Source organism: Lonchura striata, chromosome 14 (genome assembly GCF_046129695.1).
Source record: "Lonchura striata isolate bLonStr1 chromosome 14, bLonStr1.mat, whole genome shotgun sequence".
NCBI lineage: Eukaryota > Metazoa > Chordata > Aves > Passeriformes > Estrildidae > Lonchura > Lonchura striata.
Window position 1 is genome coordinate 8,237,486 of NC_134616.1, and position 20,514 is coordinate 8,257,999.

The 20,514-nt window shown below is 39.9% G+C and overlaps 1 protein-coding gene across 2 annotated transcripts in view; it reads right to left on the minus strand.

Moving 5' to 3' along the window:
* Window positions 1-405: 405 nt before the first annotated feature.
* The window catches only part of NRK (Nik related kinase), a 90,409-nt gene continuing 70,300 nt past the window's right edge, over window positions 406-20,514 (minus strand). For both annotated transcript variants that reach the window (XM_077786512.1, XM_031504785.2), the window contains exons 22-31: window positions 19,449-19,622; window positions 18,830-18,959; window positions 18,239-18,397; window positions 16,464-16,607; window positions 15,108-15,242; window positions 13,251-13,351; window positions 12,540-12,689; window positions 9,454-9,613; window positions 5,015-5,154; window positions 406-4,220 (exon numbers count right to left, since the gene is read on the minus strand). In XM_077786512.1, coding sequence (XP_077642638.1) covers window positions 4,137-4,220; window positions 5,015-5,154; window positions 9,454-9,613; window positions 12,540-12,689; window positions 13,251-13,351; window positions 15,108-15,242; window positions 16,464-16,607; window positions 18,239-18,397; window positions 18,830-18,959; window positions 19,449-19,622 — 1,377 coding nt within the window. In that variant the 3' untranslated portion in view covers window positions 406-4,136. The remainder of the gene's footprint in view (window positions 4,221-5,014; window positions 5,155-9,453; window positions 9,614-12,539; window positions 12,690-13,250; window positions 13,352-15,107; window positions 15,243-16,463; window positions 16,608-18,238; window positions 18,398-18,829; window positions 18,960-19,448; window positions 19,623-20,514) is intronic.

Genomic DNA, 20,514 nt, shown 5'->3' on the forward strand with positions numbered 1-20,514 from the left:
AAGTGACTTGGGCTAACCTGGCATCAGGCTGATGTGCACAAAAGCCAGTTCTTGTAGCATCAATGATGAAAGCTGTCACTTTGCTGTAGTTCCACTGCCCTCATCCTACTGGGTGTTTGTGTGACGAGAAGGGCAGACACACAGAAATCCAGTGAAGCTCATTAGCAGCACACACTGCACAGCACTGGCTGTCACCCTCAGGAGCACTCTGTCCAGTCTGAAGGCTCACACTGTCACTTGGACATCTTTATCCATACAAGGATATATATTTGCTTTGTCCCTACAGGCAGATATGGATGTTTCCCTAAGGATGGTGACTGGATTTAGAAAACAATAACAAAGGTTTCTATGATTTTTACAACAGCCGATGTCAATATAACAGAATCATTGCAAGCGTGATACTAATTTTGATTTTTCAGAGTATTTTTATTACTGTTTCAATTGTACAATTTAAACCTTAGAGAACAATACATAGTGTACAGTACATAACTTGCATGGTTCCTAGGTTTTGAAGTCATGTGCCAAGCTTCAGGCTGCAAAAGAGAGTTCACCATGCCTGAAATTAAAGCAGGCACACAGACACAGTTCCACATTACTGCAGCATTAGCACAAGCTTATGTGGCAAATGCAACATTATGAGCACCACCTGTCATTAGGAGACTGCATGTTCCAAAGGGTTAATGACATGGATCCTTAACATTCTGCCCCTGTAGCATTTTTTCATGTCAAAGTGACATCAGTAGAAAAACACATTAAGCAGTTTAGTCCTTGGTTTTAAAAGTTAGTGAAAGGATATAGCTAGTGAAACACCTCACAAAATGAAATTACAAATTTGATATACATTTTGCATAGTTAAAATTATGTTAAAATTATGTCTTGGTCACTGGATTTTTTTTCTTCTGGCCTTTGTACTTTTGCTTTGAGCTGAACAGTTATTCAAAATACTCCTTCCCTCATTCAGTGCCCCCCAGTTGCTTCAGATACCTTTCCATTTCTTTGGCTGCTTTCTTTTCCTTAACATTTTTTAACCTTTTGTATTCCTCCTATAGCAATATGCTGTGCCAGACATCCACTCCCTTACCTTTGGCTACTCATGTTTCTTTTCTTCAGCTTTTCTCTCCTCTTCAGTCACTTCCCCTTTCTTCTGTTACTCTTCTCAACATTTCTGGGTTCTTTCTCATCTTGAACCATTCTGACTATCTTTTTATAAGAGACAATGCCACACATTTCTCCTTGTTGCATCCAGTTGCTGTTGCCATTTGCAATACCACTTCTAAATCCTTCAAAGGCTTTCCCCTCTAAGTGCCTCATTCTTTCCATAATTACACATGGAAAGTTTTAAATGTTTTTTTATAGTGAATAGAAAATGAAAATCCAATTCACTGCCTCGAACTGGAGCTAGAAAGAAGAAAGCTAATAGAGGGAAACAGAATGAATTACAATCCCAATGTAATAGTGCATATTCCCTCTCTTGAACTTGGGGTTGGTTTGGGTTTTTTCCCTTTTAGCATGGAGTTAAACTTCTTCACAGTGTGTCAATGTATTGTCATTGTTGCAAATTTCTGCTACAGTAAACTTAAGCTTGATCACATTTGCTTATTTAATCTGTTCATATGAGTTGCTATAAATTCCCACTGTTCTTTGCTAAATTCTTTTCAACTAGTCCCTAGCATCAGGAAAGTATCAGCCTCCTACCTGTTGACACCAGAACAGCGGAGGGGAAAAATCCCATGCATCCTCTGTAATGCTGAGGCTGCTGAGATAAGCACACTTTCAAAATATTACAGGGCAGCCTGGACCACTGATTACTTACAGCACGAGCAGCTTTGCAAGTTTTGCACACCTACTGTGTGCAAAATGAAAGCTCTTCTTCCTTCACAGTCTCTTAGACTTTCAAGTCAAAAGCAACTAAGTTGCTTATAAATTGATTGTCTTTAACTTGTAACTTTGATCTCTGGTTCTGTTACAGATTTGGACTTGTTTGATTTTGTTGGCGTCTTTTTTTTTTTTTTTTTTTTTTTTTTTTTCCTGTTGCTTGCTTGTTTTGTGAGTCCAGTGCAATGAGCCCAAGTGTTCAGCAGCACAGGGAGTCAAACCAGGCTTTGCTCATTTGCCCCAGCCCTGGCCCTGGCAACAGGCAGGAACATTACTACAGCCAGACAGAGCTCCTGTTGTCACACAGCTCCGCTCAAGCAGTTTCCATTCAGGTTTCAAGTCTGCACACAAGCTAGTCACTCACATACATGAAGAACCACTTTGAGTATTTAACTGTATTTTTTTTAGTATGGCTTTAGGCTTATTTTTCTGTTAGTTAAACATTTAAAAGGGAAATTCTTCATTAAAAAACACTGTACATTTTGAGATAAGCTAGTGCCTGTGAAAAGTGCTAGGTTAGTAACTTTGGAAAGTGCAGTCCCCCATATAGCCAAAAACATAACAGCAACATGTTGTGCAGGCACCTCTGGCCTGCCTGCAGCAGTGAGGAGCCAGCACAGGGAACAAGGGGAAGGGTGATTAGCCCCTCGTTTAATTCCCTGCTGACACCCACAGGGCCAGCAGTTCTGAGCACCTGTCAGTCACAGCATCACTGCCAACACCCGGACTGACAGCCAGAACTGGACAGCACAGCTGCCAGCCCAACAACTCTGCTTCTGCCTCCTAGTCAACACAGAACCATCATCCTTGAGGTAGACAAACAGATATTCCAACACACTTTTCCTGCACCTTTCAGTATCAAGTATTTCAAGTAAAAACACCTATTTTCAAGCACTGGAACTAGTGATTTCACTTTTGCCCACAGCATTATCCCTACTGTATCATGTCTGGAATGAACTCTTTTGTATTACATTTGATGCTCTGCATTTTCAAAGCATATCCAAAAATCAGCTACATGAGGATTACATTAAACCCTACAACTGAATAATAGTATATGATTATATATAGTGTATTTATACATATATATGTATATATTATATCTCTATAGTTTTATGACCAACTTATAAGCCCCTGAGAACAGAGTTTATGCAGAAACACTGGCACCAGTAACACTAGAAGATGCAGCTTTATTTAGATGTAATTAGCATAGAAAGCACCTGGAATTATTTATATTTTCTATTTATAATAGATTAACTCTTTGGATATTTTCATAACTATATTAAGAATACATTTGTTAATCTTAATATCCATTGTGGAAAGATTATATTTACATACAAATACATAAAGACATTATATGAAAAAGCAAGAAGGAAGAATAGAAAGTGCCTGCTCTTGTGCCTTTCTTTATATACATGGGTAGTGCCTTTAAATCAATTTATATGAGTGTGGGTCCCACCTGTGAATGAAAGTTACAGGTTCTGTTTCATAATACTTTATGCATCTATTATTTTGACTGACTATTTAAACTGTTTTTACAAAAACATCCTACAGTAACTGTGTCTATGGGCTCAGGCATCCAGTCCTGAGAGAAACTCAGTCTGCCCCCACCCTGCATTGGTAAAAATCTCGCAGCTGGGGCACACATTCAGAATTAACTATTTTTACAACACTGTACTGAGACACACCTGTCCACCCAGCACAGGGGATGATCCCTCAAGATCCAAGGAGGGAGGATCCTTCAAGCCTTCTGGTCTGTGCTGGGACCCACCACAAACCCTTACTCCTTCCCTGCTGTAAGGCTTGGACAAGTCATTCAAGTTCATAATGGTGACAGTAACAGCTTGTTTAAACTGCGAATGGAGCCCAATCCCAATTCAAAATAGATTCCAACTGTGGTTTTGTAACTACCTACATTTGTCACTGTCCACAAAAAGTGACTTCAGTTCAAGATACCACCATTACATCACCTGTGAAACCGTCCATTTTTCAGAGTACAGGAACTTCTTATATTGGCAACATTCTTCACTAAAGTCTCCTTATACAATCCTTGTTTGCAACACACTTTGAAAAACAAACTAAACATGTTTGCAATACTTCAAGTGGAAAATGGAATTCTTTCCGGACTGAAAGAATATGAATTTTAATAAGTCAATAATGACAACATTTTTGTAGGTAAGAAGTGCAAATTTGTGTGTATTACCTCTGAGAATTTTACACTGCTACCTACAGGGAATTTTTCATTTTCTTCATTTTGATGTGCTTTACCAGTTGAATAGTACATTTTGACCAAGAGTCATAAAGTATATTTGACTGCTGCCTCCTGACTGTACAGATGCAAAGAACACCTTGAAAGGGGAAAAAAGAAAAGAAGGAAAAAAAAAAAAAAGATGCTACTGTCAGTTTATATTTATGAAAATATTTTTACTCATATAAGAAAGGTGATAGAATGCCACAGTCCCAAATACAAGGATATACATATATCACAACTGAATTTTAATCCCATGATAAACTTTTTAAAGTGAAACTGTACTTGTGGTACAACTGCATTTTCTTAATGCATTTCTCCCCCTATTTGAAAAGACAAAGGAGAAGATTTAAAAATAATTAATCTAAGATTTTAGGGCTTCAGTTTCTAAATATGACAGTGTGACTAATTTCAGAGAACATGTACCAAAATTGCTATATGCAAGAAATCATACCTGATTATCCATACCCTGGTATCTGCAATTAAGAACGTTGGGGGCTTTTTTCCCCCATGATGACTGCTCTGAACTGCCTGTAATTTCAGTAGCCCAGGAGAAGCAGTCCCATAGCTGGGAATTTTTGGGGCTCACTCACTAACCCTCCCCACTACACCTGTGGTGCTGTGTAGTTCACAATGCCTGTATTTGTTATCACTGATAGCAGTGAAGGCTGGGTGGAATAGAATTCTAACAGCTGGTGGTGGGAATGTGTGCAACATCCCTAATTAATATCCATAATGGGTGCTTTGTGGGACCAGTGACTACACTGGTTTTGAACAGGAAAGTTATACCAAAGTAGGAAATAACCAATAACAAAGTTACCAAAATTAACTGCTCTGTCATAGTCAGCTATTACTCATTCTTGCTAAGTCACTGCACTGTAGTCATCTCTGTACCTTGTCATTTCTTTCACATAGAAATTTTAGCTTCTGTGCTTTCTTGTGCATAAATACTCCTTCCAGATTTCCTGTTTCCACAGAGCGTAGTTCAATTGCTTTTTCTCCCCAGCCCATGACCTGATTGGACTGAAGGTAAGCTAGAAATAAATAAAAAAAAAATTAAAAAAATTATGTTATGCATTTCTCCTTGATAACAATATATTCTAATTATTTGTATTTTAAGTTTACACAAAAACGCCTTAGGAATAGTAATTAAATTTCAGTTTGTCCTCTCAAGACTTATTTTGAACTCTAGACATAAATCTTAACTACTGTACATCTTAGACTCACAAAAGCTTGGAGGAAAATTCTGAAGGCCATTTTGTTTAACCACTGGCCCCAAAGTGGGGCCAAAATAGACAAGTTACTCAGGACCTTGTACAGATATGATTTGATGAATATTTCACAATCTTTCCAAGACCCTGCTGCAATGCATCACTACTTTCAAGGCTGAACATTTCTTCCTAATATCTTGTGCAACTTGTGCCCATCTTTGCCTCTCATCCTTTAACTGTTTATATTCAAAAGTCTTGACTGTCTTCTCTGTACCCACTCTACTCTGTTCCTATTAGAAAGCTGGGTTTGTATTTACTATGGAGTTCACCTTAGTCTGAAACTTAAATACTTCAGAATCTGAGACCATGGCATGATTTATTTGGTGTCTTCCCATCACTGGTTATGTGCAATATTTCCAAAACTAAAAGAAGATATTCTAGCACTGTGGAAGCTTACTACAATACTCCCTTTAAGTCTGGCAACAAGTAATTGAAATGGTGATGAAGGAGTTAAGATTTCAAATTAGGCACAGTTTCAGTGAAAGCCCTCTGGTACTTGTATGGGCTTCCAAGGTAAAATCTCATTAGCTATGCTCTATTGGTAGTCAATGCTCACAAGTTGTTCTTCTTGCTCAACTATCAATTGTTATTTCATTAGTCTGAGAATTCTGATACTCTAAAATGATGTAGAAGGAATGTGTGCACTGGACTGGGTTTTAGCTTCATTGGACACTGCATATCTGCCCTACATAATTACTCTGAGCAAGGTCTGCTCCTTAAAACCTTCTGTGCTGATTTAGGGTTTTGTCTAAAAATTGGACTTTCAGTACAGACTGATACCAGAAACAAAAGCCTGCAATCCTCCCTGAGAAGGACAGCAGAAAATAAAGGCAATATGCTCACATGACTGTATATACTTCTAGCAGGGTTGATTTCATATTAACTTGGAATCCTTGCTTTATAATTGTTGTTAGAACAAATGTATGAAAACCACACCTCCTTGGAAACACATATGGTTTGGTTACAGCGTTGTGATTTTAGTTTCCTCAGAGTCTATAAATTTCCCCTAAATCTGTACAGAAGACTTTCAGTTATTCTTTGTGCACACTGAAGGCTTCCCTGCCACTAGTGCTGAGAGCAAGATAATTGCTTCCCAGTATTCCAGTCATGAGAAAAGAGGAAGAAATAACCTGTTTTAAAAGCAAAGCAGCAGTGAGCATCCAAGGGTGAGTGGCAAAAGCGGAGAAGTATTTTCTAAAACTCAAACACATTAAATGAATATATTTTAAAATCTTTATGCTTCAGGCTGTACAACAGGGCACCATTGCTGCAGGCTGTGAAGAAAGTGTCATTAACATTTCTGAACAGTGTAGCAGCAGCAGCAGGATGAGCCCAGGGCAGCACCCATGAAGTCTACAGTATCTGAAAAGTAAGCCCAGACCACACATAAAGTGAAGAACATCAAAATGATACAAGACTCAGACTTTTGTTATTTTTTGTACCAACTGACATCACATTAACCTTTTCAAACGTCACTTTTGAACACAACAGAGACAGAGGCACCCTGTGGTTCTGGGAGTGGGAAGCCAGGCAGGTGTATATATACAAACAGCATTAAACTATTCTGTGGCTACACTGTTTAGTACAGGTCATATAGGTTTAGCAACAAAGAACTAATAAGTCTCCTGATCTTTTCCACCACACAAAATTTACACTCCAGCTGCCACTATGCTGTGTCTCTATCTGTGCCTTTGGCAGATTTCAATTTGCTAGCTTCCTTGCAGCTCCCAGCAATCATTAGTCTCTGCTGCAACCTCTGGGTCATCTGCTGAGCCACTTCTGCTGTGTTCTGAAGAGATCTGACCTCCAGGCAGTATTCAAAACAGGAACAGAATAAACCAGATACACCAAGTTCAGCCCTGATGCTCTGCTGTCTGGCCAATATACCCAGAACTTGTCAACTGACAATGGCAGGTTTAAGTACAATACTCTAACATCTCAGTTTTGTAGCAGAATCAAAAATTCTTTCCCAAATTTGTTCTGTGAAACAGCATGCAAACAAAATGGTCTCATTACACCATTTGCACAGTTGTCCAGTAATAAGGACTTATATATACATGGAGATTAATTTGAAGGATAGCAGGCTATGAATTCAAAGGTCAGTACTGAGTCATGACAATCCTCCCATGTGGGAGCTCTTAGAGGTGTTTCATGTGAGATAAACTGAGAGCAGATAGATACTCAAAGTTGTCTTATTTTGGAAAAATAGCTCCTATACCACGAGCACCTTGGGAATAGTTACTTTGAGTCCACTTTCCACTGCAGCTTTAGATAAAAATATCCTATGCTTCCAGCTGATATGCTGTAGAGCACTGAGGCAGTAATTTAACCACCTTTTGGTAACACTGTGTATTTCTCTACAGAATGGTCTTCTTGCTTCTAAAATGTGAGGGAAAAGGAAATAAAGACTTCTACTAGTTCCTCTGGGAATATCCAGATTTGTGTCAACCCTTTATAGTTACATACTGTAAATAATTCATTACTCACACAAAAGGGCAGGAGTGCTCCCAAATCTTATTAACCTGATGTTTTTTAATGCCTTTTTAAAACCTGTTTTATAGAAAATATTACAGCTATATTTACATTTAGCCCTACATATGTGTACATCTTTCAGATTAAACATAGAATACTTCTACAGTTTTTTAATTTCCCATGGGATTTGAGCTTCCTCTCCCTGATTTCTTATTAACAGATTGGTCACAGAGGTCCCAATTTAAAACTATGAGTAAGATATATTTAGATTCTCTGCCCTAAATCCATCGATTGTAATACAAACTTTTTTATTTTTTGTATCAAAATACTCTCACCAACTACAAACGTATCTTTCAAAATACTAGTTTAAAGAAATGAGCAAAGGACAAAGGATGACTAGAGAGCACCCTGAGGGTAACACAAGACCCTTCTATCTCTGCAACAGAGAGTGAAAATTGAGATATGCTCATACAGACTTCAGTGGGTTTGAAATGGGTATAGAAACCCCAGAAAAACAGCATCTTTGAATAAACTGTCAAGTTGCCCCTAAGATGGGCCATTCAGATAACAGTTATTCACACTTCTCTCATAATGTTTTTGTCTCCAGCCAAGGATATAAAAGGATTAAGAAAATTAATAGGAGTTAGTGGTAAAATTATTAAAATAACAGTTAACAGAGGCCCTTATCTGAAGTCTGAGTTGTGTGTTTATAGATTAGGTTAATTTTTAGTGGAAATATCATTTCAATCAGAAGTCAGATGGTACCACATCCCAAAGATGGGCTTTCCCTAAAACTACTCAGACAGAAGTGAAAGGAAAAAGGTGAACATCCTTGATTTTTCACTGTGGTATCCAGTTTCCTCCAAGCTAATAATAGGCTTCTGTGCAGTCTAATTGTCTGGGGTTTGTTTTGTTGGTATGTTTGTTTTAAAATAAAGAAAGACAGAAATTAACAAACCCAAAAATCTGCCTGCGTTGTTCTTAATTTTCCCCATACTGTTAGCCTGAAGCCCTATGGGAAAGGTGAAACAAACAGCTGTCCTGGCTCCAGTACATCCAGAATCTCCTCCTACACAGCCAACTGCAGGCGTGGGGAGATTAAGAATCTATCACAAATACCCTGGGCTGGCAGCCCTGTGAATTTTAAGTGCTAAAATGAAGGGGCCATTTGACAGCAGTTACAGATCTCTTCAGTAACTGACCCCTCAGTAGCTGTGAATTTCTACATAAAATGCTGTCAGCTATGAAAAACCAAAACACTTTTCCCCTCCTGTAATTCACATAATTCTCCCTGTGGAAACTGGTGGTAAGCTGCATTCTCAGTAAAGTTTGTCTGTATAGTCAATGTGTGATGCAATAAATAGTGTGACAAGAATACAGACTGTGTCCAAATGGGAAGCCCCTACTGCAATCACTGGCTGTGTTAACACAAACACCCATAAATCTGTTTACTCTTTTACACATCTGGTTTGCTCAGAAGCTGTTTTATGTGCCATACAACCATTTTCACATAGATACAAACCTCATAAAGAAGTCAGGCTTCATGCAGCAGAATCTTATATTTAACGAAGAGCTACTTTTCATACATACCTACAGATGCTGGCATTTCTCCCCACTGTAGAACAGTCTCCTTTGTGAAATGCCCATATATATCAATGTAGATACCTTCATCTTCATAGGTGAGCAGGAGCTCCATGCCACTGGTGTTCGGGAGGATGATAATGGCATGGGGGCGAATCGTCCCCTGGATCTAGAATCGTATTTTACTGAGATTTATATCAGAACATGGACTGCAATTTCAGTGATGACATCGATCTTAACTAGCTTGGCAGAGCAATAAAAAGAACCAGCTCATGGCTCATGGAAAGTGAAAGAAATGCCTGTTCTCAGAGGCTGTATAGTTTGCTAGTAAGCCTCTGAAACAGACTTTCTCCCCTTCTCCCCCCTTTGAATATGACAGCAGGTTTGCAAATAAATCAATGCTTGATAGTTCACTTCAAATTTACCAATGTTAATAGGTTTCAAGAAGCCATGGAGCCATTGAGACACAATAATATTTACTTAGTCCCTCACATAAGACTTGCATTATACAAATAGGAGAAAGGTGAAATAAATTTGAATTCACAAGTTTTTCAGAAGATGGAGGAAGGACAGAAACTTCCACATTCCAGGAGATCAGTGCTTTCACTTTCCATGATATTTCCCTATCCCTACTCACAAGTTAAAAACCTGCAAATTTAGTAGTATTTATCTTGCTGTAAAAAGTTCCCTGGACCTTTTCACTCTTGTCTTTCCCTTCCCAGATCCTTCACTACAAATAGCTGCCCATTTGACTGCTGCTGGGCACACCTCTGCATGCCAACGGAACAGTGCATTTCACTCACACTAATCTCTCCCAGAAGCCAACATATCCCACGCAAAAAAAAAAAAACCAAAACCAAAGGTGAAATATAGAACCATGAAGGTGGGGTTTTACAAAAGCATTTTTGAAAGAAAAAGAGGACAGCCTTAAAAAAACAGTAACAAAGCACTTCCTTGTTTAAAGCGCTACTCAAAACAGGATGTTAAATAGTAAATTAAACCACCACAATTAATATTTTTATAGGAAGCATATGACTGGAGCTTTACATCATTCTCACAATGATAATTCTCACAAGCCAGCCACACACAGGTCTTTTTTTTTTTTTTCCCTTCAAGCACAGACATTTATGCACACTGTAAGGGCACAACGAACAGTAAAAGAAGCACTGAAGCTGTACTTGCCAAACTGAATACACTCAGGCCACCCACTTGACTCCGTGCCTCGGCAACAACTATCCGTAACACTAGAACGGGGATCCAGAGCCGCAGAGCAATTTTAATGCGTTGCCTTGGGACTCGCATGAGCGACCGCAGCAGGTAAGAGATGCAGAAAGAGGTGGGGAACCAGGAAAAGAGGCTACCAGAAAGCAAGAGTATCTCAAGTCAGCCTGTTACAGTCTGGGCTATTGCCACCACAAAGCTCCTTGAGGTAAGTATCCAGTTCTAACTCTTTTAAAATAATAGAATATCGAAAAAGATAGAGCTGCTGTAGCAGCTGATTTATTTCAGGTCTAAGACTCTGAAAGGAAAATATATTTTTAGACTGTGCTAACTTGTGGCTCACACAAATGCAGTCAGTCTCAGGTGCCCCACATATTCAGGGCAGTCACCTGGGAAATCTCTCTCATCAGGTACCTAATTGTATTTGCAGCCTGTTGAAAAAGTAAAGCCTCTAAGAAAGTTCACTTTTTTCTTTGCCTTTCTTCTCTTGGGCAATTATTCTAATGATCCTTTTGACAAGTCACTGTTCACCTTGCTCAGCAACCCGCTTCTAGAAAGGCACGTGGGTACCATGTTTCAATTTACAAACTGATGGGAATTCATCATAGCTGCATAGTTAACAAAGGTACTGTCAGATGAAATAAACCCTCTAACAAGACAAATACTAAGTACCTTAAAAGACCAACACAGAAATAAACAAGCCTTTAGCACAAGCTTGTAGCAGGTGATTCAACAGAACAGCTAGAAGTCATTTTTCAGTTAAGAGCAGTCTATACATCTAACAGCCAATCTTACACACTGTGTCCATCAGGAACACAGGTCTGACAGAACCTGGAGGCTGTGGCTTGCAGGGGCAGCAGAGTGATCAAGTGGCTTGCACAGGAGGAGTGGGTTTTCATTTGGGTTGAAAACGAGGGGCTGAGAGTGGAGAAAAGTTAAAAATAGATGGATTCACAGCACAGGCTGCAACATGCAGATCTAGGATGAGATTTCTTCAGACCTCCCAAGCATAACTTTGGGACACATGGTCTGGGGATGCAAGGAGGCACCCCCAGCCCCTGTGGAGTATTGTTGACTTCAGGGAGGGTTCAAGTGTGCACAGAAGTTTCTCTGCCAGGAGCCTCCCATCAGACTGGAGCCAGTCTGGAACCTGCCAGTTTGCTGAACCTAAGCCCCCAAGATTCTCTGGCTTTTGGGACTCACATATTTGAAAAGAATAGCTAAAAATAAACAAACGAACAGAAATCCAAAAATGTTAACACCATAGCACAGACTTCATATTGGACAGCCCCATGCCAGCCATTCACTTCTGCAGGGCAATTTGCTGTTACCTGAACTGAAGCAAGAATTTAGTGATCACCATCACCTCAAACAGACACAATGAAGGGTGTACACATACCCCTGAAATCAACACCTTCATGCTAACTTACTGACAATCTAATGAGAAAGTCTCAAGGAAAATGTAAAACTTCTGAATTTATAGAGTGGTTTCATGGGCAACTGAACAGCAAGAAGATCAGCAAATTTATTTAGTCTGAAGTTGGTTTCTGCTGTCTGCACAGTGGCAGATTGTAAAAGTCACCTAAATTCATGTAGATATTATTGTGTCTTTGACTGTTTAAGTCCTAAATTTCCAGAATAAATCAATTAAAAATAGTACTGTTCATACAATAGGCTTTCTGACATTAAAAAATAAAATTTATATTCTAAATATGATAAAAGCATTTAAACAGGACTTCAGTATTATAAAACTATGTGAAAAGTGGTTTTGTATTAGCTGCCACTAATAATTCTATTGAAAAATAGACTTAACCTGATCATCATCAATAGAACAAAGAACAAAGGCAGTAATGTAGTTTTTTGGATTCTCTTACGTGTGTTGGAAGGTACAAGTCATACACAGATCCAGAGTCCACATCAATGGCATGAAATCCCACTACTGAGCCATATATGACCTTTAGTCTTTGCCCATTTTCAACAGTCAGGTCTACTGACAGTGGTTTGTGATGAAGTGAGGTAAAGGACTGGAAAAAAGAAAAATGCAGTTTGTAGCACAATAAAACTGTTGGTTTGCAGAACTACATTTAGGATCCTAAGAATTCTCAAAACTCAAAAGTTGGACAGCTATTTTGGTAAAATAGTAGGTTACATTTAAGGAGCTAAGTATCCATCATCCACTGAGATGCAAGAACAGTTGGATAATTCATTTGTGGTTTGAAAAAGAAATCAAGATTCTAGAAATGGACTAGGCAAAATGTAGCCTGACTACCACTGTGTTTAATTTCATCCCCCTTTGAGGGAAATCAACATCAACTTTGTCAATTCAAATGCACATTTTGGCACAGCACCTGCTGAGTTTGGCTGGGGTAGAGAGAAACAAGTTATTCACATCTAACACTCATGACGTGACAGTTTCATGCTTGCCATCTCCAAAGTACATCAAATGCTCTACATTTTCTTCAAAAGAATACTCAGTTTGTCTTTAGCTAGAATAAGCATTATACAAAACAAAAACAAAAGCAGAGAGTAGATGAGAGACAGTGAGAGACAGTGACACATCTGAACCAAAGTGATGTTTCACTTACCTTAAAAGCCATGAATTTGTGATAAGGCTTTGGAGCCCAAGCATAAACCTCCACTGAGTTTTTCAAAGCGATTACAAGGAATTTGATTCTCTCATATTTTACTGTAACACAAGAAGAACAATTCCTTAGATACCAGACAGATGCTTAAATCAAAGACCATCCCATCACATGAAATAATTTCAATGGATTACTTGTAGAGGTAGACATTATCCAGCATGGGAGACTAATGCATTCTGGACATCAATGTTTAATATCACCAGTGACAATACCTTGACTGGAAACCTACAATTCATTTATTTTCAGTAAAGCCAAATTACTGTTACCAATATTTATATATTCCTTTTCATATAGTGATGAAAAAAAATTGCTCACTATTCAGAGAAAAAGGTCTTGACTGTGCAGCTAAACCAACCTACTTGATTTTTAAACTATGAACACACCCCACCACTACTGGCTATGAATAAGCTACTGTTAGAGGACTGGTGGTTGTTGGCTGAACAATTCTGGCAGACTTGGCAGGATGAATTTTCATTTCACTGCTCATCTGTGGGTTAAATCCCCTGGTGCTGTGTGGGTGAAGGACTCCCATCTTTCTGAGAAGAGTAAGCATTTAAGAGATGAGCAATTCTCCAAGACAATTAAGGTCATGCTGGGCCCATTGAGAAAAAATGAAGAATCACCCATTGAAAATTAGGATTTCTTTGTGCATTGTGTTTTCACTCTGCCAGAGACAAGCACTTGGAAATAGGATGCTATCTCACATAGGCAGAGAACAAGAAAACTCAGCAAACTCCACCAAAATGCAGAACAGTACTTCCTTTTCCTTTTCTACCTGGAAAAATAGCTGAACAACTAAAGGTCAAGATACAAGAAGATTCACCAAGAGAAAAACAGCAGCAGCTGTGCTGTCAAAAACACAGGAGTGGCTTGTCATATGTAAACACAGAAGCTCCTACCAAATGTTTGCCTAATTTTAGGATAAGTGTTTTGTTGTCGTGTTTTTTAAAAATGCACCAAACCCAAGGATGAGCAACTGAAGTGGAATATGTGGGTGCTTAGCTGTAATCACAGTTAAAGTAACAACACACATCTGTTTCATATTCTTTCTTGAGTTTAACCCCTGCCACTTCTAAAGCCAAAAAGCAAAACCCTCAAGCAAGGTATTAATGAGAAGCAGCCACCTCACATTGCCTTCACTTCTGTGTCATGGCTTTATTTGACTTTGAAGAAAGTGCCACTTTCACACACCATCCTTCACCAAAGCAAAACTTGTGCCATGTATCCAGCCCCACAGTTAAATGACAGAAATTATCACAATCCTCACATTCACCTTGAAGAATGAGCTGCCTGAGAGCCCAAGAAAAGTGAGATGGTACCATTTCCAGGGTGTTTAAACAAAGATATATTTGGGTCTTTCATGAGAAAGAAAGGTATGAGCTGATCCACCTAAGGACATCCTACAAATGTGATTCACTAGGATGTGAACTAGGTCCAATTTCTTAGCAGTTACCTAGGGCCAAGAGGGAAGATGAGGAGGTGGAATGTATCAGTTCAATTAAACCTTAAGTAACTACAGAAAAATGGAACCACTGACTGAGCACAGACCATGGCTGGCATCCTCTCTCTTTCCAGCCATTACAGGGAACAGCCATAACATCTGGTAACTGCTGCAAGAAGAGATGCTGCCTGAAATGACAGGCAGCAAGGCACCTGCTGTGTACAATAGGGAGTCTTGAAAGAACTCCTGAGATATTCACCCAATACAATCCTGAAACACAGCTGAAAAGTGCTGCTGTCACAAGATGCAAAAGGAGGATGATTAAGCATCTCTCTAAGGAAAAACCAGGAAATCCTTACCGACTTTGTAGTGCACACAGCCCTCCAGGTCACCCACGGACACCCAGCCTTGCCGCTTCTCCACCTCCGGATCGTTGCGCAAAATTTTATTTCTCAACCATGACAAGTAATACACCCTCAATTTATTCTTCTTCCCTGGGATTTGCAAGAAAAGACAGAACACTTTAACTCCCTGAGATACAAACTCTCTCCCAGTTACAAAAAGCTGGAATTTTGTGACCTTGAGTATAGCAGGTCCTTGAAGTCCTTATGCCTTGCCAGGGTGAGAGAACATAGCAAGGGCACAAAAGGAGTGATGGGGACACACAGGGGGAACAGGCACAGGAGCAATGCTATGGCAGTGGGAACACATGCACTCCCCTTGTGACTCAGACTTTTTGCAAGATTTTCACACCTGACTAAAATTCCTCCCTCAGGCCACAGAACAGGTTTCTACAGACACAGGTATTATCAGAAATCATCACACTAACTGTTTATCCTGGCACACAGGCATGTCCTGCAATGGCCACTTTGAATAAGCTATTGAGGTAGTTCCAATTAACTGTCAATCTTCATTCAAAGTAGCTATTTTTCTTCTGGATGTCTTTACACTTGAGAATTATTTTGTCATCCTACATCACAATCCCTCTTTTTGTTGTATTAGTTCATAAGCAGCCTATGTTCAACAGCACTCTGGGACCACAGATTACTCTGGAGAGAAGGACTATGTCATGTCCCAGCAACAACTGGACCTGGCAGTATGGGACAAACAGCTGCTGGCTCTGCCCACCATGATGAGTCTGGATTGGAGACAAGCTGCTGTTCCTTGTTGGACACACACCTTTGACCTTGGTATGTATTGTGCATCTTTTGAGACCACTCTCTGCCATGGAGAATAAGGCCAGAGTTCAAAATGTTTCCCAGCAGAGGCTGAAAACCCCCACTTAATGTTATTATTGATGCTTTCACAATACAGATTCCTCTCATGTTACTGCTCAAACCTCTTGTTGAACACAGGATGAGGTTGTATCACGATATGTTAATAGAACTGCACTTAAGACAGATGCTCACCCACCATAGAAACCAGAAAAGTGACAAACTACAGCTTGCAGAAAATCAGCCCATTTTAAGAATATGAAACACTCTGTATTTCCCACAAACCATTTTACACATTAACCAGGCAATGAATTGTCCCAAAGCCACTCTGGAATGGGAGTGTAAATGTTAAAAATTCAGGAGAGTTTTCCTATTAACAAGAATAACTGTCCTGTGATTTTCTGAAAGAGGAAATTCCTCAACCTAGTTTATAACCTAATTCTTCTTTTTAATTGCCTCCAACCCCAACGTGGGTCAGATACTTTTAGCCACTGAACCAACCTGATATAGTAATTAGCACATTGAGTCCTTCCAGAACATCCATTTGCTGGAACCGTCTCCTCGTAATCAGTGTATAAACTCTTCCTTGCCCACTCCTGTCCAGCAGCCACAATCCATTCTCTGTTCCCACCAATAAATTTACCCCTGTCGATACATGAAAAAAATACTGCATAAGTCACCTAATGATTTAGAGGTTACTGAATGTTCACTGTTTTGAGAACCAATTTTTATTTAATCTCACTTAATGGAACCTGATAATTCCTCTGTTGCTCTGTGGATGACTTCCAAGAAGTCATCACCATTAGAATTTTTACTCAGCAGAACATCTGTATAGCTATGGAACTTGAAGGATGAGTAGTTGTGCTGAAGTCAATGTTGATTTCACAGAAAGGAAAATATTCTGTGAACCTGAACTCAGGTGACCTTGGTAAGTACTTGTGACCAGCAAAAAAGTCCCAGTCCAGCACCATTATAGTAGTGACACAGGAGACCCAACTAAGTATTCTAAGTATCCCTATCAACTACAAAAAAAAAAAAAAACCAACAGAATTCCCCTCCAAACTCTCTTTTACCAGATACAACATTCAAATAATGGGGGCACCAAACTTGTTGGAAGAAGCACTGTGTTTTAAGGAGGTGCAGGATTTGTTTGAAAACAGTCTCTGTTTGGAAAATGTCTTCAAATGCCAAATTAAGAAGTGAATCCATCTGAAATCCAGCTCCTGCTAAGGGAGAGAAGGCTCCATGGGGTTGCTGACATCAGAGAATGTCAGAAATTTTGTTTGGCTGGAATGACATCTATGTTTCTAATCAACAGATTCTAAAGACAGAGCATAAGGTATCCTGCTGTAACAAGCACCCTCCTCCACTGTCAGTGCTCTGACAAGTACCTGGTGCTCTTCAGCCTCAATGCACATTTAATTACACACCTTACCACACAACTCTGTTCTTCATTTAAAATTCTGAATTCCTACAAACCCAGATTACACAAAATCTGTGAAGCTATAAACTGGAAATCTACATTTGCTTTGGATAAGATTCCATCTATTTAATTCACTTGCCATTCCAGGCTCAAAAAGTGAGGAGTGGGTGAATCCCATAGAATATATCTGCTCTTCTGAAGCAGAAAGATGGTTAAAACAACTCAAGAATTTAGGTAATGTATGACTGGGACAAGGTCTACAGCTGCTGAGAGTGACCTGACTGCTGTATCTTGGTTTTACACCACATGAAGTTGACTCTGTAAAAAGTGTGCAAGTTTAAACAATAGTTCAGTGATGTTCAGAATAAGCAATGACAGCAGGACCTAAGCAAGACAAGCCTTTGGAAATACCTGAGATGCTTTGGATCTTTGGGGTACTTAACACACATGACAGCAAAAGGCTTACTGTTTGGATTATATCCCCTGGGTCGGGGCCTCTGTGATCAGCTGTACCCATGTGCAGCTCAAATGAGTCTCATGAACCACAAAAGCTGCTGAAACATTTGCAACTTTTGGCTCTCCCAATGAGCATGGTTTCAACTTGGTGCTTGATGAAAACATTTTCTCATTCTGATGCACAAAGTCCTTTGCAGCTGTATTTCATATGTTTGCCATCTTGTCCCTGGGAAGGTAGGGCCATGTAAATGACATTTAAGGTATCAGCTCAGGGATCCATTCCAGCACTCTCTGCCAGGAGAGCAGCAATACAACTGTGAAATCTGCCTAGCAGACACTGCCAGCCACTCCTGCTGTGCCTTCCCTCCACACACCTGCCCAAGAATTCCCACCTTACCCCACAGAGCAGCACACAGGACCTCGGAGTTGAATTTCTTCTTGTATTTACGGATTTCTGGGCTGTCACTTTGTGGGCGGATATTGGTTGGATTGACATTGACAACGGAGCCCTTCCTTGCATTTTCTCTCCTGACAGGCTCAGGTTTGGCACTAGATGCTGGAATGAAAGATACACACATTTGTGGAAACTGTGAGTGCTTGGTTACAGCTCATATCTGAATCACCTTGTTCATGGTAGAACAAAAGAAACCCCAGAGGGGTGAGACAACACCCTGAGAGCTTTGTATAGCAAAAAAAAAAAAATCTGGAAAATTCCTCAAGCACTCCTGAGAAAGCATGGTGGTAACACAGCAGCAGAGCACAGCAAACCACATCTGAAAGAAGGGCGGAAGCAGTAAAACGAAAATTCACAGTAATGTGAGATTACTAAGCGAGTTTCAGGAGATTTTACTCAGAATTTTATTTCCAAGCAGTAAGTCCTCTATACACCTTAAAAAAAAAAAAAGAGGAAAAAAAAAAAGAAATAAAAGAAAAAAAAAAAAGAAATACCTAGGAGGAACATTTTACTGCAAAAGCAAAGCATACTCACGAGAACTACAGGAAGGTCCTACTGGACTGGTGGGAGGGGTGATTGGCAGAAGTCTTGGATCAATGAATGATGTGAAGGATGTTGTGGAGGATGTGCTGCTCTTGGCAGGTGGGCTTTCAGCACATGGGCTCTGCAATGAGAAACAAGAGCTGCCTCAGGGCAGTGCTTGGGGCACACACCCTGTAGAGCTCTGACAGAGCTGTTACCTTCCTCAAATGACACCTCTTCCCACAGGCCCGTGCTCACAGCAGTGTCAGAACCCTTAGGGCTGCCCTGTGCTCCCTCACATGATGCTTGGGTGGGAGAAAGCCAGGGACAATGAGCAGAGGCACACCAGAATGCTGCCATGGCAAGGGGCAGAGGGTATGAGTCCTCTAGCTTGTGCAAAAGGGGAGAAAAAACAAAGCAAGGAAAGAAAGAGAGCAGAGAAGGAGATGGAGAAAAATAAGTGAAACAATGAAATCTGTTAGGCAGCTCAAGATTTCTTATCTTCTATACCAGATTAAACTTTTAAAGGGAAGAAGGGATGTAGTCAAAAACCTCATTGTAAAAAAAGACAGGTTAGAGGAACTTAAAAAGGCTGGAGCTCAATCCAGGCAATCTGTAATTTATCTCTTACCTTAGTCAGAGGTTTGTTCTGAGGTTCCTGGCAAGTCAGTGGCACTTGTGGCGGGTTCACAGAGGAGTCTGTAATTTGGCTTTGCTGGAGGAGATCTGGCAGGAGATAGTTCTGGTTGTTTACACTCCAAAGGCCTTCTTGAGTGTTTGGAATTTGTTTCCCTAAAATCTGATCCTGCATGAGAACATACAGATAAACGCCACATTTAGTTTCTTTCCAATGCACTCTGCAACTCCAGTTAATTAGGATGATAAGTAATGAGCACATCCATAGTTTAAAGACAAACCCTATGGCAAAATTAAAACCAAATATTAAATACCAAAGTGTACGGCAAACATCCGAGACAACAAATCTGGGTTTACTCCTGAAGAACTCCACAAATATTCTTCATCTACATTTACATCAACCACAGAAAAAGAAGGAACTTCAGCCTCAGAGATACCAAGTCAAACTATTTGCTAACAAATTTCAGACCTGACCTTGGCACACTGCAGACAGAAGAAAGCAATCCTTGGTTCTGGACTTGCATTTAGTTTGAAGCCCTTCACCATTATCTTCATTGCTACTTTCCATTTCTTGAATTAGGAAACCTTACTCCAGAAAGAGAACCTTTAGTAGGACCCAGCATCAGCATTTCCAGTATAGTGACATTCTGCAGACCTCCTTACAGTATCCCAAGGAAATACTTGTGAACTTAGTGAGGTACCACACAAACTCTTTCCCTGACAGCATTATCTATGGACTCAGAGGTGGGTTTCTGAGAATACATTTTATGTTTTAATTTAGATGTAAAAACTGATCCCAAAATATGCAAGTCAGTATTTGAGATTGAGGAACCAAGCCAGTATGGGGCTTTTTAGTTCAGTTTTCAGCCACATTCAACTGAACAAAACCAAACCAAATCCCCATTTGAATCACTCGGGCAGTTTGGTACACCATAACCACTTCAAAGTTGCTCATGCTGATGGGACAAGGAAAGCAATGCTGGAGATGATGTGGAGACTTAGTGGCTGTAGCTGGTGGGTGAAAAAGGGCTCAGAGGAAGGGATGGGAGGCTTCATGAGAA